The sequence below is a fragment of the Nicotiana tomentosiformis genome, chromosome 11 (assembly GCF_000390325.3).
Source record: "Nicotiana tomentosiformis chromosome 11, ASM39032v3, whole genome shotgun sequence".
Lineage (NCBI taxonomy): Eukaryota > Viridiplantae > Streptophyta > Magnoliopsida > Solanales > Solanaceae > Nicotiana > Nicotiana tomentosiformis.
In genome coordinates this window covers 22,427,187-22,445,510 of record NC_090822.1, presented here as the reverse complement: position 1 = coordinate 22,445,510, position 18,324 = coordinate 22,427,187, and the positions used below count along the sequence as shown (strand labels likewise).

General features: G+C 37.6%; 1 protein-coding gene and 1 pseudogene across 2 annotated transcripts; both read left to right on the top strand.

Annotated features, from left to right (window-relative positions):
* The first annotated feature begins 2,916 nt into the window (after window positions 1–2,916).
* Window positions 2,917–15,616, top strand: LOC104112053 (methyl-CpG-binding domain-containing protein 10-like). Of its 2 annotated transcripts, XM_070188335.1 has the most exons (4): window positions 2,917–3,031; window positions 3,144–3,229; window positions 5,094–5,156; window positions 13,778–15,616. In XM_070188335.1, exons 2-4 carry the CDS (start codon window positions 3,167–3,169, stop codon window positions 15,224–15,226), a joined length of 1,575 nt encoding a protein of 524 aa, XP_070044436.1. In that variant the 5' UTR covers window positions 2,917–3,031; window positions 3,144–3,166; the 3' UTR covers window positions 15,227–15,616. The 2 variants fall into 2 exon arrangements, with proteins under 2 accessions (XP_070044436.1, XP_033516117.1); XM_033660226.2 differs by lacking the exon at window positions 5,094–5,156.
* Window positions 5,915–6,811, top strand: LOC104112054 (mitochondrial dicarboxylate/tricarboxylate transporter DTC-like; annotated as a pseudogene).
* Window positions 15,617–18,324: the final 2,708 nt, after the last annotated feature.

The window sequence follows — 18,324 nt, the reverse complement described above, 5'->3', positions numbered from 1 at the left end:
ACACGAATCGTATGAATTAATTCCATATGAATTTACTAATTTTCCGGATTAAAATTCGAAATTCATTTTAAAAATTGACAGTGGAACCCATGTCTCGAATCCCGAAAAACTCACGAAATCCGAATGCCCATTCCGATACGAGTTCAACCATATAAAAATTATCGAATTTCGACATCGGATTGACCTTCAAATCTTCATTTTATATTTTTGAAAGATTTTATTAAAATCTGATTTTTCTTCCATAAATTCACGGATTCATGATGTAAATGAGTATTGAATCATGAAATATAATCAATATAGGATAAGGAATATTTACCCCAATGTTTTCCCGTGAAAATCGCCCAAATATCGCCTTACCTGACCTCAAAATCGTGAATAATAAAAAATGGGGCGAAATCCCATTTCCAGAACTTAAGTTTTGTTGTCCAGTCATTTACCCTATGCGATCGCGGCCAAACTCCCGTGATCGCAAAGCACAAAAATTTTCCAGCATTTTTTACTCTATGCGATCGTGGCCATTCTCCCGCGATCGCGAAGAACAAAGTTTTCCAACAGCCTTCTCCAACTCTTCCGGATAACCTCTAGTATAATGGTTATAATGTTTTGTACAAAACTCCAAATAATAAATTATTTATCTTTCTTAAAACTAGACACCGAGATCTACAACTTTTATGTTTTGGTAATCTCTCAATTCCTTATAGATTTCGAGATATAAGCTGCCAAAGTCAGCCTTGTGTAACACAAATTTCTTCTTCGCGATTTTCAAACATCTTCCCGGACAACATGTAGTGTACCAACCATAACATTTTGTACACAACTCCAAATGCAAAATGGTTTACTTTTATGAAAACTAGACTAAAGGGCTACAACTTTTATTTTTGGATAATCTCAAAATTCCTTATAGATTGCGAGATATAAGCTTTCAAATTCGGGGGAGTGCAACAAAAATTTCCTCTACGTGATCGCGAAAGGTCATCCGCAATCGCGGAGCACTGGTCAATTTCTCCCATTTTACTCATCGCAATCGCGGACAATTACCCGCTATTGCATAGCATACTGCTGTAACCAAAAAGCATCAGCTAAAAATGGCCTAGAAATGGTCTGAAACCACCCCGAAATTCACCCGAGCCCCTCGGGACCCCGTCCGAATATTCCAACAAGTCCCGAAACATAATACGGACTTACTCGAGGTTTCAAATCACGTCAAACAATATCGAAATTACAATTCACACCTCGATTCGGACTTATGAGTTTCAAACATTTCAATTTACAAAACTTGTGCCGAAACATGTTAAATAAATCCGGAATGACTTCAAATTTGGCACACAAGTCATAAATGACATAACAAAGCTATTTTAATTTTCGCAATCTCAATCTGAGTCCAATATCAATAAATTCAACTCGTGGTCAAACTTTGAAAATCTTTAGCCTTTATATTTCTAGTTTTTTCGTTAAATGGCGATAATTTGAGGTAGGGACTTCCGAATTCAATTCCCGGCATACGCCCAAGTCCCAAATCACGATACGGTCCTACTAGAGCTGTCAAAATACTGATCCGGGTCCGTTTGCTAAAAATGTTGACCGAAGTCAACTTAAGTGAGTTTTAAAGCTCTATTTCACATTTTAATCCATTTTTCACATAAAAATTTTTCGGAAAATTATACGGACTGCGCACGCAAGTCGAGAAATAATAAATAGTTCTATTTGAGGTCTCAGAACATAGAAATAATTTATTAAATTTAAAAATGACCTATCGGATCATCACACCATTTTTTTTTTAAATTTAGAAAAAATACGCAAATATACTTATGAAACTATACAAGATGGTATAACTATACCCATTTGTAGTATTTTAGTTATAAACTTCTCATAGCATTGCGAAAAATAATAATTTTTATATTTGTCTTTATTTCAAACAAAAAATTATTAGTCTCTAATTCGACTAAGTAGTACCAGAATTTTCCACGTATCTAAACTTGACATAAACCGACATCGAAACTAAAATTAATACCCATTTTAGTATCTTTTACCCGAACTGTTACATATTATCCGATCCTTATTTAAAATCTGATGCACATTATATTGTAGTCTAGTACTCTTTTCATTTCAATTTATGTAGCACTATTCGAATTTCGAAAGTTAAATGAGTATTTTTTTTACCGTAATTTTTATATCTTTTAAATATTATGAATTGTTAACTATTATGATTTATAGTACTTTTTAGTTTACAAATATATAAATTCTATTTCAAATAAGGACCCATTTGTCCATAAAAAAAATTCTTTTTTTTTAAAATTTATTTTCAAAAATGTGTTTGTCCATGAAATTTTACAAGTTTTTGAAAAATTTCGAAAATGAGTTTATTTTTCAATTTCTTTTCCCCACTCACAAAACTGCAATATATTTTCAAGTGAAACACATGTCCAAACACAATTTCAAATTTCAAATATTATTTTTTAACTTAACTTTAAATATTTTTTAAAAATAATTATAATTTTTATGTCCAAACACCTATTTAAAAATTCTAAGTTCGAATTTATGATTAAAATTGAGAAATTTGATACTTAAAATCCAAATAATACCATATATATGTTTCGAATATTATGCGTAAATTTGGAAGTGGTTCAAAGTACAATTTATCTCAAGATCCAAGACAAACTATTAATGAGTCAAAAAAGGAAAACAAAAAAATGGCTCTTTCAACTTTTCTTTAACCCGAAATGGGCGAAAACTCGTTAACCGCCAGTGTCCGCACCGTCACTGAAATCAAGCAAATTAGGGCAAAACAAAGGAATATCCATTTCAATTTTCAAAATTTGCATAAAAGTAATCATCCAAATTGACACGTGTCCTTATCATGTGCGACAACAACTGATCTAAACCCTTTATTTACGTGCGCAAAAAGAAGAAAAAGAAAAAGAGAAATCTATAACTTTGTCGTTTTTTTGCACAAAATACATCTCAATCTTACTTTACAGTAAAAAAAAAAACGAGATTTCCCCAAATCCAAACTTCATTCAAGACAAAAAAGGTATAGTACATATATATAGAAATAATTTATTTACTTGTTTCCTTTTTCTTTTAGAAGTGTTAAATAAGTTGGTTGGTTTAAATAGCGTTCGTTTTGTGGAAAATTGAGTTAGGTGGAAAACACACAGAGAAAAATATGGCGAGCAAGAATGAAGTTGTGTCCGTTGAGCTTCCTGCTCCAGCTGGTTGGAAGAAGACGGTAAGCTTTGTATTTTTTTTCAAGTTTTGTCTTATTTTTGTTAATTTTTTATTTGTGTTTCTTTAGCCTTGAAATTTGATATTATTATGAAAAGGGTTTTCTCTAATTTCATGTGGCACTTTGTGTTCTTGATGTTTTCTTCAGGTTTCAATGTTTTTGCTAATTTTTGTTTGTTTAACCTCAGATTTCCCTTTTATTCTGAAAAGGGTTTTGGTTAATTTTGTGTGCTTGTGCTGTATGTTGTGCTCTTTAGTGTGACATTGATTTTTCGGCTTTTAATTTTGCAATTGTTTTGAAATGTGTTCTGGTGGTATTGTATGTGATAGTTTTGTTATCTTTAAGTTCCAATTGTTTTGCAGTTCTGGTTATGGCGTTAGCTTTGAATTTTGCAGTAGTTCTGAAATGGGTGTCGAGGTTATTGTTTGGTTTTGTGTGGTTCAGTAGTTTTTTCCGGATAACCGGGAAATCCCCGAAGGCCACTGGTGCCCACAATTCGAACTCGATAGATGATGGGCCCGCTCCTCTACTACCCATCTTTTGTCTGCGACAGGGTTCGAACTGATGATGTGTGCCCAACCCACACATCACGCGTTGCACTCTTAACACTAGAACAGAGCCCTGGGGCTGTGTGGTTAGGATTTCTGGGCTGTCTAGTCTTGGTAATGCAGATTTTCCACTCCAATTGTTATCTCAATTCGTGTCAAAATGGGAGATGGGGTTTTCTTGATTTTGAGGTTTTCCTACTTTTGCGAGTTGTTTTAGAGGTTGAGGAGTTTTGCTTGTTCCTAACTTCGTGATTCAGTTGTATTCGCGGAAGTTTTTGGGTTGTGTGTATTAATTTGTCTGTCATAAGTAAAATTTCCTGTTTTGAAATGGTAAAGCTAGGTGCTGTTTAACGTAGGGCATATGCAGAATATCATCTATTACTGTTTATGCAATTCAGTCCCTTGTGGTTTATTCCAGATACAGTCTTCTTCATGGGTTGTGGTGATGAACTGGTAGGCCAGTTAGAGTTTTTAAGCTTGAGCTGACTAATCGTCTTATATCTTCTATTTACTAGTGCCCGGTGGTGGTGGTTTTTGGGGGGGGAGGGGGGTAAGAGAAGTAATCTAGCCTTTTTAAACCGAAAAGAGGAAACACCGAGCTTTCCTCACATATTTGGCTTTGAAAACCATGGCTTCAGGGCAGTCAAGTTTCTTAAGAGTGGCATCTGAATGCGCCAATACGATAATTAGGTATGAGTACGTCAATCTTAAGATTGGTTGCTTATCCAATACGAGTATGTGGAAGTATTAGGTATGAGTACGTCAATCTTTTTGCTATAATTTTTAGTGTATTCTGAAGAAAGTTCCGAGTCCCTTGCTTCATCTCTATTTTAATCTATCTGATTGTTCAAAATTTTCCATGTTCAGCCTCTACCATCCACCTCCACCACCAAGAATTTTTGCACATCTAGTTGTGCTCCAGCGCGGCAGCGCCAAGATTAAAACTCTGAGGCAGTTAGAGCTAAATTCAAGCTTGCCACTTACTTAGATTTTGTGTGGGATGGCCAACTCTATGATACATGCACTCAGATGTGTATGGTGTCATCCATCGCATATATCTTCAACTTTTCACCCATATTTAGTGTGATTTCGAATTTCAAAGACACTCGTCTAAGGAGGTGAGATGAAGAATCCACGGAACACAGGATCAACTTGGCTCAGCCAGGACTAATTTCACCCCAAGATGAATGTTGAGACCAAATCTCTTAATTATATTGAATGATAACTCACAGTATATTAAATTTTGGAAGTGGAATAATTTTCCAATTCGAAGAGAAAATGCTCTATTTTGCGGCTAACTGATCTCTTTTGATGGAAAGTGTTGCAGTAGAGGTGAAAAAATCCAGAGCATAATCACCAGGATGAGTTTGGTTCCTTTCCTGGTCAGTTCAGCTATAATACAATTTATGATGTAACCGTGCACTTGTGCATTTTATTTAATCCCATCAACAACTTGGTATTCTCCTAGTAAAATGGAATTTTATTAACTTCCTTTTAAGCGAAATTTGGCTGCTATTTCTTTATCTGGCAAATTCATTCTCTCGTTTGAATGAGATATTTTCCTTTTTGTTCGTTGTTCTGTCTTTCTTTTCCCCTTCTAGTTGTACCATCAGTTATCACAGGACTGGGGGTGGAGGAAGACCATAGGAATGGGCTCAGATCTAAGCATGTAGTGAAGGGATATGCAAGGATTAGCTTCTACTCATTTCTTGATTTGTCAAGAGACCTTTTTCTTGGGATAAGTGATTTACTTGGCACATAATGTCGTAGTTTGTTGCTCTCTTTGTGGTTATTTTAGTAAAATAACAATGTTCATCTCTTTTTTTTAACCTTCTAAAATGCTTCTGAGATGGTGGACCTTAAGTTTCATATTGCATGTCTATAGTGAAGCTCTACTGGTGCCTTAAATGGGCTCATAGTGCTGCGAAATAGGATGGACTTTTAGCAGAATTGGCATTCAGTTCTGTGTTTGAGGGTTAAAAAGGTTAAAAATCATCTGGGACCAAGGATTCTGTAAACTCTTGCGAGCTTCCTGTCCTCACTCCGCCAAACCCTCTCTCTCTCTTTCAAAACTGAAGGGAAAGAGAGCAGAAAAGAATGGAAAGAAGCCAACATCTCATGGTGTTTGCCCCACTCTTAAATCGTTAACGGAGGTGCTTCTTGTATGCCTGCTACCTGTGTTATGCAACCCATTGATATAAACGAGGTGAGGATACAATTGGGTTAGGCATAAGCAGCTGAGGTCACCAAGAACATGCTTAAAAATGAGGTTTTTGGTGCCTATTACGATGGTTTGTCAGCTGGTCTTCTTAGTGAGCAGTCTATACAACAGGCCAACTAGTGTCATTTAGAATTCGGGCGAACATTGCTGTTGAGGCCAATGAAGGGAAGCTCTTAGTTCTCTACCAAAAGGCTCTGTTAGGCCTGATTGCTGGAGCATTTGGGGTGTGTACGGGTAGTCCAGCATATTTAGCCCTCACTCACATGCAAGCTGGTATCACCTTACGTGCAGGGTAGAGATGTAACTACAGAAATGCATTTCATGCTCTCTGTCGTATTGTGGCTGATACCCTTTGGAAAGGTGATGGCCCTATTGGCCCCATAGTAGTGATGGCTGTGGCATTGAACATGGGAATTGCTTGCTGCTTATGACGAGAGTGTGGAATTCCTAAAGGACTATCCTGGCATGGGTGAGGCTGCTACTGTGCTTTGGGCCAGCACTTTTTTGGGTCTCTTTGCTGCTGTTTGCAGCTTACCGTTTGATAATATTAAGACTCAGATACAAAAATTTCAGACTGACGTAAAAGAAAATTTCCCTACTTTGGCCGTTCCATGAGAACATTCAAGGCAGGAGGACCTCTCGAACTTTACACTGGATTTCCAGTATATTGGGCTCAGTTTGCCCTTGTGTTATGATGACTTGAATGTTATATAACCAAATTCAGCAGGTGGAGAAGAAACTCGAATTGTGATCTGTTGATGGTCAACGGATACATCCACTCCGGTTGAGCTTCTCTTTGATTTACATCGTTGCCTTCTTGTAGTGGTATTGTTATCTCGTTGTAGTGATGTTTTCTCATTTTCTGTAATTTCATGCCTTCAAAGTGAAGAAATATTTCCAAGATTTTTGTGGTGATAAAGAATTGATATATGAAATTGGAGTTAGGGATTTACTGTCTTCTGTATTTCTGCCATTTCTGTCATTTTACTTCCAGAAGGATTGTTTCTCTATTGGAATACTTCTTTAACTGAACAGTCTAAAGGGCAACCCAGTGTACAAAGCATCCCGCATTTACGCAGGGTCCGGGAAAGGGCCGCACCATTAGGGGTATGATGTAGACAGCCTACCCTAATGTAAGCATTAGTGGCTGCTTCCACGGTTCAAACCCGTGATCTATAGGCCACACATAAACAACTTTACCGTTGCTCCAAGGCTCCCCTTCAACTGAACAGTCTATGTAATACAAATGCTTCGTTGCAGTAGATTTTTTGGAGCTGCATCAATTTGGTATGTATTTCTCTTTCTTGAGCTTGAACTAGTTACTGCTGTGGCCATTTTTAAATGGTAAAGTTTCTTTTGCCAGTATCTCCCTCCAACTTCCCCTTCCCCCCTCCCCACCCCCCAAACAAAAAAAAAACGGAATTGAAAAGATAGATTAAAGGGACTTTCTTTGACGATGATTAACGTATGAAAATTCTGGGAAAAGGTGGAGTGACAACCTTGGAAACCAAAGATCGAATCTTAAGTGTTGGTGAAGTTACCCGGTATTTCTGTTGGTAGGAGGTAGCAAGTACTTGATGGATTAGTTGAAGATCGCATTGACTCGTGTATACACTACCATCGAATAACCCAAAGAAATGAAAAAACTGAAAAAAGCAGCATTTGAACTCTTGATAGGTGAAAAGTGCAAAAAGGGCGCTAATTTCTTTTGGAGTTTTTAGCGCAAAGCACAAATAAAGCACGAGTCTTAATGTAGAAAGACTAATAAAAAAAATACAAAAACTTATCCATAATTTTTGAAAAGAGTTTGTAGTATAATTAGCGATTATATTGACAAAGAAACTTAAAAAATTTACAATTAAGTGATATTTTATTATTTGGTGTCACCTTATCAGAATAACGCTCGATGATGAGACGTATGCCTTTGTGCCCTGATGACAGCTCTGAAGCACCCGCTAAGCGAAGCGAATTGCTCAGCTTGTTTTGCACCGAGCTTTTGGGCTTATGCGCGCCATAAGTGAGCCTTTGACAACACTGCATAAGATCAGAATTGCATTTTGAAGCTGAAAAAAATGCCTAATTGATTGGCATTTTCAATAGGTGGATGAAATCTTGCTAATCGATGGGGAAAAATGGTATTTTTAGAATCTTAAGATAGTTCCTACTCCAAAAAGACTATTAACTTGAATGCTTGTAGGAATAAACCTAGTGTTAAATCTTCTCTCTCTCATTCATTCTATTTCCTTTTTTAAAAAGAAATCTCTCCTAGTTCTCTTTGTTCACTCTCCTCGCGAGAATTCTTATCTTTCTTCTATAAGCTTCTTTTTCACTCATTTGTAATCTATCCTACACCTTGCTGCACATTTACTTTCATCCATAGGATCTCAAGAAACAAATCATGCATGAGATCATTCTATGATTTCATTCTGTTAACAAGCTAACACCCGCAGTGCTTTTGTTTACGTGATAGGTTGACTTTCCACTCCCCATTACTTTAGCAAATGTACTTCTGTGGCTGTTTGGAATATTGGGGAACTCTGAATCTTTAATCCTCATCATTCTAGCACTGTACTTTCTTTATGACATACTGACATGTGACTGGAGACTCTTGCCTCTTCACTTGAACTTTGTACTTTCCACTTCTGCGGATCCAGTGGTCATTGAACGGTATCTGATGTGTGACTGAGGAATCTTTTTGACCGAATATTAGATTTTTCTGGAGGGACATGAACAAATTCAATGTTAAACATAGTGTAGAAGTCATAGGTCTCTTTACATATTGCTCATGCATTATCAGTTTCAGGGGCCTGGCTTTGCAGAATGGAAACTGAACTGAAACCCTAATTCTTGGCCTTCTTTCTTTTTCTTTTTCTTTTTCATTTTTCCCTGGGGGGAGCGGGTTTGACTCTGAACCAGTTTAGTTGATCTCAGAGAGTAAGTTTTGTGCCCGCCGTTACTGCCAATGATCCATCATCTAAGCTGGCTTAATTGAAGTCTTCCTCGCCTTACTCCTGGTATGGTTACATGCATGCAGCTAACCGGCATCCATATTAATCTCTAAGGGAAGGATCTTATAAATATTTATTTGAGAAGGTAAGGCAATAATTAGCCTTGTAAATATTTTGTGCTCTCCTCGTGGCAACCTTCTTCCAAGTAGGGGATGGTGCAGTCAAACTTGAATTCAGTTAGAAAGTTGCTGTAGTTTGGTCACTTTTTTTTTCTTTTTTTTGAAGTTCGGTCACTTCGAGAAGCATCCAGTATTCCGTCTCTAATTTGCGTTGGTCACTTCTTCTAGATGTATTTGCAAGTTGCCTTATGTGTTATTTTTGGAGCTTTCTGGGGTTATGTATGTCTAGCTACTTCTTGCGCAGGCGATTAAGTCTCGTTGTTTTCCCAAGGGAAAAACTTGGTACCCCCCTGCCTTAACCATTATTATTATCTTTTTGGGGATTGTTATATTTGTAAGCTTGATCTGCTTCATGGAGTTGGTTGCCTGAATTGCTTTTAATTTTTCACCTTCAAACTTCTATATTGGAATAAATTTTCATCATTGTACCTCATACATTTTTTAGAAATTAGTATTTGTTGTCTTAGACAAGGTGGGTTGCTCTGATGGTAAGCACCCTCCACTTCCAACCAAGAGGTTGTGAGTTCGAGTCACCCCAAGAGCAAGGTGGGGAGTTCTTGGAGGGAAGGATGCCGAAGGGTCTATCGGAAACAGCCTCTCTACTCCAGGGTAGGGGTAAGGTCTGCGTACACACTACCCTCCCCAGACCCCACTAGTGGGATTATACTGGGTTGTTGTTGTTGTTGTTTAGTATTTGTTGTCTTATGCGACATTCATAAGTTCTTAGGCCTTGATAATCTAATCCAATCTAATACCTTGAGCTTTATGTTGATGGTCGCACAAGAACTCCAATAACCAAAATTTTTGGGGCACGATAGATATAATATGAGTCCAAGTGTCCAACTCATTTTTTAATCTTTTTTTTTGGTAAGTACTCCCCCTGTCTCACATTATCTGTCGTGTTTTTCTTTTACACACCCCTTAAGGAGATATTAAATAGGAGAGGTTTTTGACTGTTTCACCCTTATTTATCTTTTAAGATATAATTTCTCTTCATTTAATATTTACTCATAATTGAGGTATTTGTAGTCTTTATGAACAATTAATATTAAGGGTAAAATTGGAAAAAAATAATTAATTTAGTCTTGAATTTCTAAAATGACAGATAATTTGAGACAACTATTTTGAGAAACCATGACAGATAATTTGAGACGGAGGGAGTAAGCTTATTAAGAAAATAACACCAGGTGGAACTGAAATCTATACATGTTTAAAGGGCATCTGTGTTGTTAGGAGCCAATAAAGTCCAACAAGGTCTCAAAATGATTTGTATCTTTCATGTTACACTAAAGAGCTAAAGATTGCAGACATCAAAGTTTTATTCGGTTAAATGCTATCTGGAGGTCCTTTGCTTCCACACTGTCCATCCTATGTGCATTCGATCAGTACTCTGTACGACTTTGAGTTGCTTTTCTGTTTGCTGTCATGTCCGGCTGGAGGTGGCCTCATTTTATTTGCTTAGCAAGTTAGCATTGCCCGCTTTGAATGAGGTTTATGAATGCACAGCAAAACTTCCAAGCTAGGGATTAATGCTGCAACAGGTGATATAAGTTTTCCACTGATTAATCACACTCATGACATCTATTGCAGGTCATGATATTCCCTTTCTTTGAAGCTTCTTTGAGTAAGACATGCTGTATACATAGCAATTTAAGTGAAGAACATCACTTTTAAAGGTGCCTCGTTTTTCCATAAATTCTCCAAGGCTGTTAATTGTTTTTTCCAGAACGTATTAGCAAGATTTAAAAGAGATACAGCCATGCTTCTCTGCTTTCATAATCGGAGTATCTTGATGTGGGATAGCTCTCTAATACCCTCCCGCTTGCCGAGAAAACTACTCTATCTGCTTCCTGGTCATACAATTTTGTCCTGAATTTGACCTCCCATCTGTCACCTATCTTGGAATTATCGGTGTTAGTCTCATTTGCTGTAATAATGCAGTGTAGGTCAGGAAAACATCATTTAAAGAATGGATCTTACCACAATTTTATTTTCTTCCTATCGGGGACCTCCAGTTTTACTAGATTTTGAAATCCCCACCCCGTAGCATGTTGATATTCTTCCATAATGCTAACATCATCAGATGAATTATAGGCTTGATACGCCATGGGCTTTTCATGCCATATTTAGTTTTGATTAACCTTTTCTATAAATCATCATTTATGTTCCCCATTAAATCTCCATTACCATTTAAACAACAGAGATTTATTGTGCAATTGACCACTTCCTTCTGTTTCTGTCAATAAACCATTTCACCAAATGGTGCTTGCTTTTACTAGGGTTTCCTTCCAAGAAACTCAGCTCTTACACTGTTGAGTTGTTTCCCAGTATAGTGTCAGTCTTTTACCAAGTATAGATACTGTTTCTTCTAGCGGTCTATCTTCTTCAAAATTTTCAAAATCCTTCTCTGATTAATTTTTTTCGTCACTTTTTCCTAAAGTGAGCCCCAACCACACAGTAGGAAATTCTCCTACTCTACAGCCCAGTGGATAGCTGAAAGTGCTAGCTGATGAATGTTGCTTACCTTGATCTCTGGAAACAAGGATCTTTCAGCAAGATTTATATGCTACCCCAAAACAGCTTCAGCTAGACAACTCTTAGAAACCACAATTTTCCTTCTTATACGTCGCTGAAAATTTATGTATCATCAGCATACGAGATGTGGGATATTGTCACCTTGTTTCCCATATCATCCCTACTTTGATTATGATGGGGAACTTGACAGAAGAGATGCCGAATTTAATTCATGTAATCCACCTATTAACAAAACCCAATGTCTCATTCTGTAAAATTAGCAAAACCACACATTCACCCCACAGAAAAGGAAAGACCAATTAACATGGTCAATGCCTCTTTTAGGTCTAATTTGCACATATTCTGCATCCTTCTGGCCCCATCTTGGTCCAAATATTCTTGCAATGAATGAAGTATCTGTGATTGGCCTTCCTTGTGTGGAGGCATTTTCTTTTAATAAAGTTCCCTTTTATGTGAAGGCATTTTCAGAATCAGAAATCGATTTTGTACTGTCTCTGTTCTCTCATTCAATGCCTTGGCTAAAATCTTCATATTCGTAAATGAGACTGAGGAAGTACTTCATTTAATGTTGTACATTTATCTCTCCTTCTATCTTGCCCATTAATGATGATAGCAACACTTATTTCAATATGTTTATTGTTGAGATTTCTAGAATATGTTCAACCCATTTATTTACATTTCACGATAATCTTAATAGTCTCTGTAAGTCAACTTCATGAACTATGTGTTTGGGTGGCATCCTCTTGGTGGCTTTCTTTGAATTTTGTTTTACCTATACCATATTTATGCAACTGAGGGTGAAGTTGTTATTCTTTTACTAGTTTATTGAACTATCTTATTATTTAGATTCAAATTAAATGGTATAGGTCCACTTAGGTTGTGGAACAAAATAACGCTCACTTCCTAAAAATAGTAACGAGCTCCCCCTCTAAATCCCCGAACAGCTAAAGCAAATGAAAACAGTAATCTGTCATTTCGCTTGAACCTCTTTACTAGACAAACTATAGGAGATTCTAACTCTATGGTGCAATTTGTATGATGTCTGAGAGCAATGAAAAAGACCTCTTGGTTCCATTGTCATGATTGTTAGGCAATTTATCAACTTGGTCCGAAGAAGTAACACGAGTATGTTTTACCTTCCCCACCGCCACCCACTTTTCGAAAAAATTTGATTTGCTTGAATGCTTATTTCACTGGTCATCTATTCAGATGGAAAGCATTTCAGCCAGCAGTTTTTGCGGAGCTGTCTCATTTTTAAAGTTTGTGTTTATTCTCGTCTAGGTTATTGCTTTTGTTCCCGACCCCAATGGTGCGGGCCTAGTGGTCAATGGAGTCGGTGTAAACCTTAGAGACCAGGGTTTAACTCCAAGAAGAGACATAAACAATAAGTGATTTCTTCACATCCGACTATGCCTTGGTGGGCAGAGTTACCCAGTACCTTAGCTAGAGGGAGGTAACAAGTACCGGTGGAATAGTCGAGGTGCGCACAAGCTGCCTCGGATACCACCACTATTGAAAAAGGAAAAAAAGTTATTGGTTTGGTTTTACAGTTTCCTAACAGTGTTCATTCTTCCTGTTGCCATTATCTACCATAGACAATAACGTGTTATTGGAGATTCCATGACGCTTTTGGCTGGATTGCTGTGTCTTTCATTATATGCATATTGCTTCTATGCCTTCTGTATGTGTATGTGCTAGTAGTCTGTAGGATTACTTCTTTTGGGAACTAAGTTGATAAATACAATTTGGAACTCTTCAGAATCGCATTTGATCAGGAAGAGAAAGCTACTTGTGGGAAGCAGTTGCATCTGATTGTGATTTTTTTACTGAGCTGTTACGGGGTTGTGCATGTTCCAAATTCTGTGCTAAAAACAGTTTGGCACTTGGTGTTTTCTCCTGATTTCCTTTTTATGTTGTGAAGTAGCTTCTTTTCTCTCTGAACTTTGCCTTTGATTTCCTTTTCCATCTTTCAAGTAGTTTCCTGTCTTTCTGAGCTTTTATTTTTTATTTCCTTTCCATGTTTACATTCCACTTTGGCAGCCAGCTCAAGAAAAGATGAGGAATACAAAAGGAGAATGATGGCGATTCCCTTCAAATACTAATGGCCATTTTTTTTTCAGTTTCTGCCTAAGAAAGGAGGAGGGACTCCGAAGAAAAAAGAGATCGTATTTACTGCGCCAACAGGGGAGGAGATCACTACAAAGAGACAGTTGGAGCAGTACCTGAAGTCACACCCTGGCAGTCCGCCTATCACGGAGTTTGACTGGGGAACTGGTGAAACTCCAAGAAGATCCTCAAGAATCAGTGGAAAGGCAAAGGCAGCTCCACCTTCAGCAGAAAGTGAGACTCCAAAAAAGCGAAGCAGAATATCTTCAGCTTCTAAGAAGGATGTGAAAGACAAAGAAGTCCATGAAGAAACAGAGGCGGCAAAGGATGAAAAGGATGTTGACATGCAAGAAGCTGAAAAACATGAAAAGGATACTCTGTCTGTGGAAGCTGAGAAGGAGGTCGAACAGAAACAGGATGAGGGAAAAGATGAAAACAAGGATATGGAGAAAGACGTAGAGAAGAAAGATGAAGTCCAAACTACTGAGGAGGCTGCAGAGAAGCAAGATGAAATGCATTCTTCTGATGCTGTGAAGGAGAACCAAGCTGGAAAGGAGAGGGAAGACCGAACTGAAGATGGCAAATCGGAAGATGCTCCATCCAAAGTGGCTGACGTTGAGAAAGATGTCAAAATGGCGGATAATGCTGCGGAGAAGAAAGATGAAATGCATTCTTCTACTGTTGATGCTGTGAAGGAGAACCAAGCTGACAAGAAAAGTGAAGGCCAAACTGAAGATGGCAAAGCAGAAGAAGCAGCTGAGGGTGACAAGGATGTCAAAATGGCAGATAATTTTCAACATCCTGAAGATGTTGGAGAGGCATCGGTGGTGAAAGAGGCCATTCTCGAGAAAGAAGCTGATGTTCCTGAAGCTGCTAAGGACGAGGAAGGGAAGGATGTACAAGTTCAAGAAAGTGTGGAACAGAAACCTACTGAAACAAAGAAAGAGGATCCTAGCGCTGCTGCTTTTGAGAAAGATGTCAAAATGGCGGATAATGCTGCAGAGAAGAAAGATGAAATTCATTCTTCTAATGTTGATGCTGTGAAGGAGAACCAAGCTGACAAGAAAAGTGAAGGCCAAACTGAAGATGGCAAAGCAGAAGATGCTCCTGCCGAAGCAGCTGAGGGTGACAAAGGTGTCAAAATGGCAGATAATTTGGCATCGGTGGTGAAAGAGGCCCCTCTCGAGAAAAAAGCTGATGTTCCTGAAGCTACTAAGGATGAGGAAGGGAAGGATGTACAAGTTCAAGAAAGTGTAGAACAGAAACCTGCTGAAACAAAGAAAGAGGATCCTACCGCTGCTGAGGAAAAGAAGTATCAACCGGAACAAGAACAGAGAGGTGAAAATGGTGCAGCAACAAAGAGCACTGGAGATGGAGATGCTTTGATGAACAGCGACGTAAGCAAGAAGGTGGAGGAAGAAGTAACTGAAAACGGAATCGAGGCTGATGAGGCCAACCCTTGAGTATCGATATGGAGCAATTCTATGCCATCCACTTACTAGGCTCTCGCATTCTCTCGCTGACCTTTTGCTCTTGTTTCTTTTCTTTAGTGACTCTAGTGTTGTTGTCAATGGTAGATACTCTGATTGTTCATGAGATATCTGTACGTAAAATCGTAGATTTTAGGTCCTAAAAATTTGCAGCCTTGTCCTCTAGAAGGAATTATAGCCTAAAGAGATCTTTGTATCATTACTACCTTACATCATATATTAGACCTTCAGTGGAGGGAATTTGTAGGTTGCTTAGATCCCTGTAGCATGGTGTGACAGAACTCAGTAATGTACGCTTGTAATAAGTCCATGTTCAGTTACTGTTGACTCTTAACAATTCATGTTGCTTGGTTTCTTCTTTAATGCAGGTATGCTAGTTTGAGCTTGTGGTATGTGGCATTGATCTATATTTGATGGGTCCTCAGGTAGTCTTTCGTGGTTTGGTTCCTTTTGTTTGAGGGAAGATAGTCTGGTTTAACTTTTTGGTGAGTTTTCCTCTTGTTTACTGTCTTGCCAGTTAGAGTTTGATGCAAATTAGTTCAAGTTAATACTCTGTTGCAATGATGAAACCTCAAGTGAGTTGGTCGTCTTGGAATTGTAGCGAAGATCTGCAGAAGTAGCGATTGTTTCATTTCCACCAACATAAAAATAGTGACTATCAAGATTTACTCATTTGCTAAGAGTGCAGCTCGTTGATGTGTGGGTTAGGCGCATGATATGTTGTAAGGGTTGACATATTATTCATCGAGCTTCAGACCGCGCAATTTTTGCACAAATTGCAATGATGAAACCTCAAGTGTTGACGCCACTTTTACCTAAAAATGTCCAATATTTCAAGACCACCTTCATAGAGCTCTTACATCGTTTTTCCTAAGATCCAGGCTAAATCTTTTGTGTTCTTGAAATTGAAACAAATATCTCCTGAATATGCAGTAGCAATTGTTTCATCACCACCCAAAAAACAAAAAGACTGGAAGACCAACTTATTTCCTAAAAGATTCAGATACAACTGAAACTAGCACTGTATAAGGCAAAACTAATTATAATCCAGTCACTTATTTCCTGAGTATAGACGGTTTAGAAAATCAAAGGTGAAAAGATATGGAAAATTTGTGGGGATCAACTTCTCTAATATTAGGTACTTGTAGGAGTTGGTTTTCCCTATTTTCATGGGAAATTTACCTAATAGAAACTTATCTACCACAATGTAAACGAAAATGACAAAAATATGTCTCTAAAATTGCAGTAGTAAAGGGTTCTCCATCGACATTCATTAAAAAACTTCAAAACTTTGAATTCAATAACAGTTATGGTGATCATTAGGATTTTGCCACAAATTCTGATAAATCATTAAAACAATTTCAGCATTGTGGTTGGAATTCTGGTGATGGTCAGAATTGTGGCAAAATCCCGATAATCACTATAATTGTTGCGTGCTTTAACATTTTGTCCGGCGTGCTTTAAATTTTGGCATGTGACTTTTCCTTCAATTTTTTGTTATCGGGATTAAAATATAAATAGTGATTTTAAAAAGGTCCAATGTCACTAGGCGCAAAACAAATACTAGAAACTTTGCAGAGGGCCCTTATTAAGTGTTATTTGCATAGGGCCCTTATGCAATTGATGTTAGGTCCAACAACTCTAGAACCAAAACAGTATTCTGGCCATCAAGCCAATCATGAACTCAGGGTTATGGGGTTGAAAACAAAGCAATTTTGTTATTTCACAAAAGTACTACCATTCCTGCGAGGAAAAACGCACGAAAAATATCAGATTTTATATATTAAAGCAGTTGATGCGCCTTATATATACAATTGGAAATATGTATAATTGATGCTAAGTTTGAATATATTTGTTGGGGTCAAACGCACGGGCAAATATACGCGGTCGGCTAGTAATAAAGTGATGAGAAAGTATCATCCCACGAGGATTTATGATTAACTATTGTCCAACCTAAACTACTTATAAGTTAATTGCTCAAGCGCGGTTATGAAGAAGATGATTGTGATTTTTACAACTAAAAATCACTATAAACTAAGAAACAAGCAAGAAAACAAAGACTCAAATCGAGCAAACAAACACGTAGGAGAAAATTTAGTGAGATGGGAATATTCCGGGGTTATGGAATTAACGTCTTTTCTATTGCATTTTTTCAGTTGATCCAATTACTTGCTATATCTTAATTGTTGGTTAACAGGGTTTACTATGCTCGCGAAGTTCTTTCGACGCCTTGCTCGCCTATTCAAGCCAACCTAAAACTATACATCTATAGAATCAAAATTAACAAGAATGCATATATATCTCCTACAAAAATAATCAAGTAATGCAACTAGAATATGTCTTTCCTAATCGCGAATCTATTCTCCGATGCTCGAATTCAACAACTTACTTTATTCAATCTTATATGCAATCTATAGTTCTCACTTTCGTGTTCAGCTATAAATTCGTTAATAGTATTCTAGTGTTAGCTATGCAGTAAAATAATTAAGTGCAAGATTGAATAAACAAATTAATCTGATAATTCAAGCAATATCTTCAACCGTCAAACAACAATAGTCAATAACAATCCATAACCACAAAATAAAGAGGTTTCTAGCTAGTCATGTTCATAACAACAATCAAAATATTGTTTTAAAACATAAAAGCTATGAATACTATATGGAGGATAAAAGAATCGATGAAATACATGTTTTGTTCGTGTTTCTAAGCCTTTTCCGCCTTCAAAATATGACCAACCCCTCAGTAATCACGTTTAGGAGGTATTTATAGACCAGGGTCGGAGTTTCCAAGTCCAAAATGGAGAAAGAAACAATTAATTCGCGGACTGGGAAAGGGGATAGGCCTCTATCCTCGCGAGTCCTGGTCTGCCGCACGCTACGAACCTCGCAGCGCGAGGCGGGGGGCAAGCCTTTGGTCACCAGGAGCCAGGCGTCGCCTGGTTCTTGGCTTCATTTGATTTTCACGTTTTTGTGCTCTTTTCTTGTATTTTTGGTATCTATGTATGCAATCTTCACTCATTTTTATCTTTCAACGATCCTACACATAAAACAACTTAATTAAGCTCAAACGTC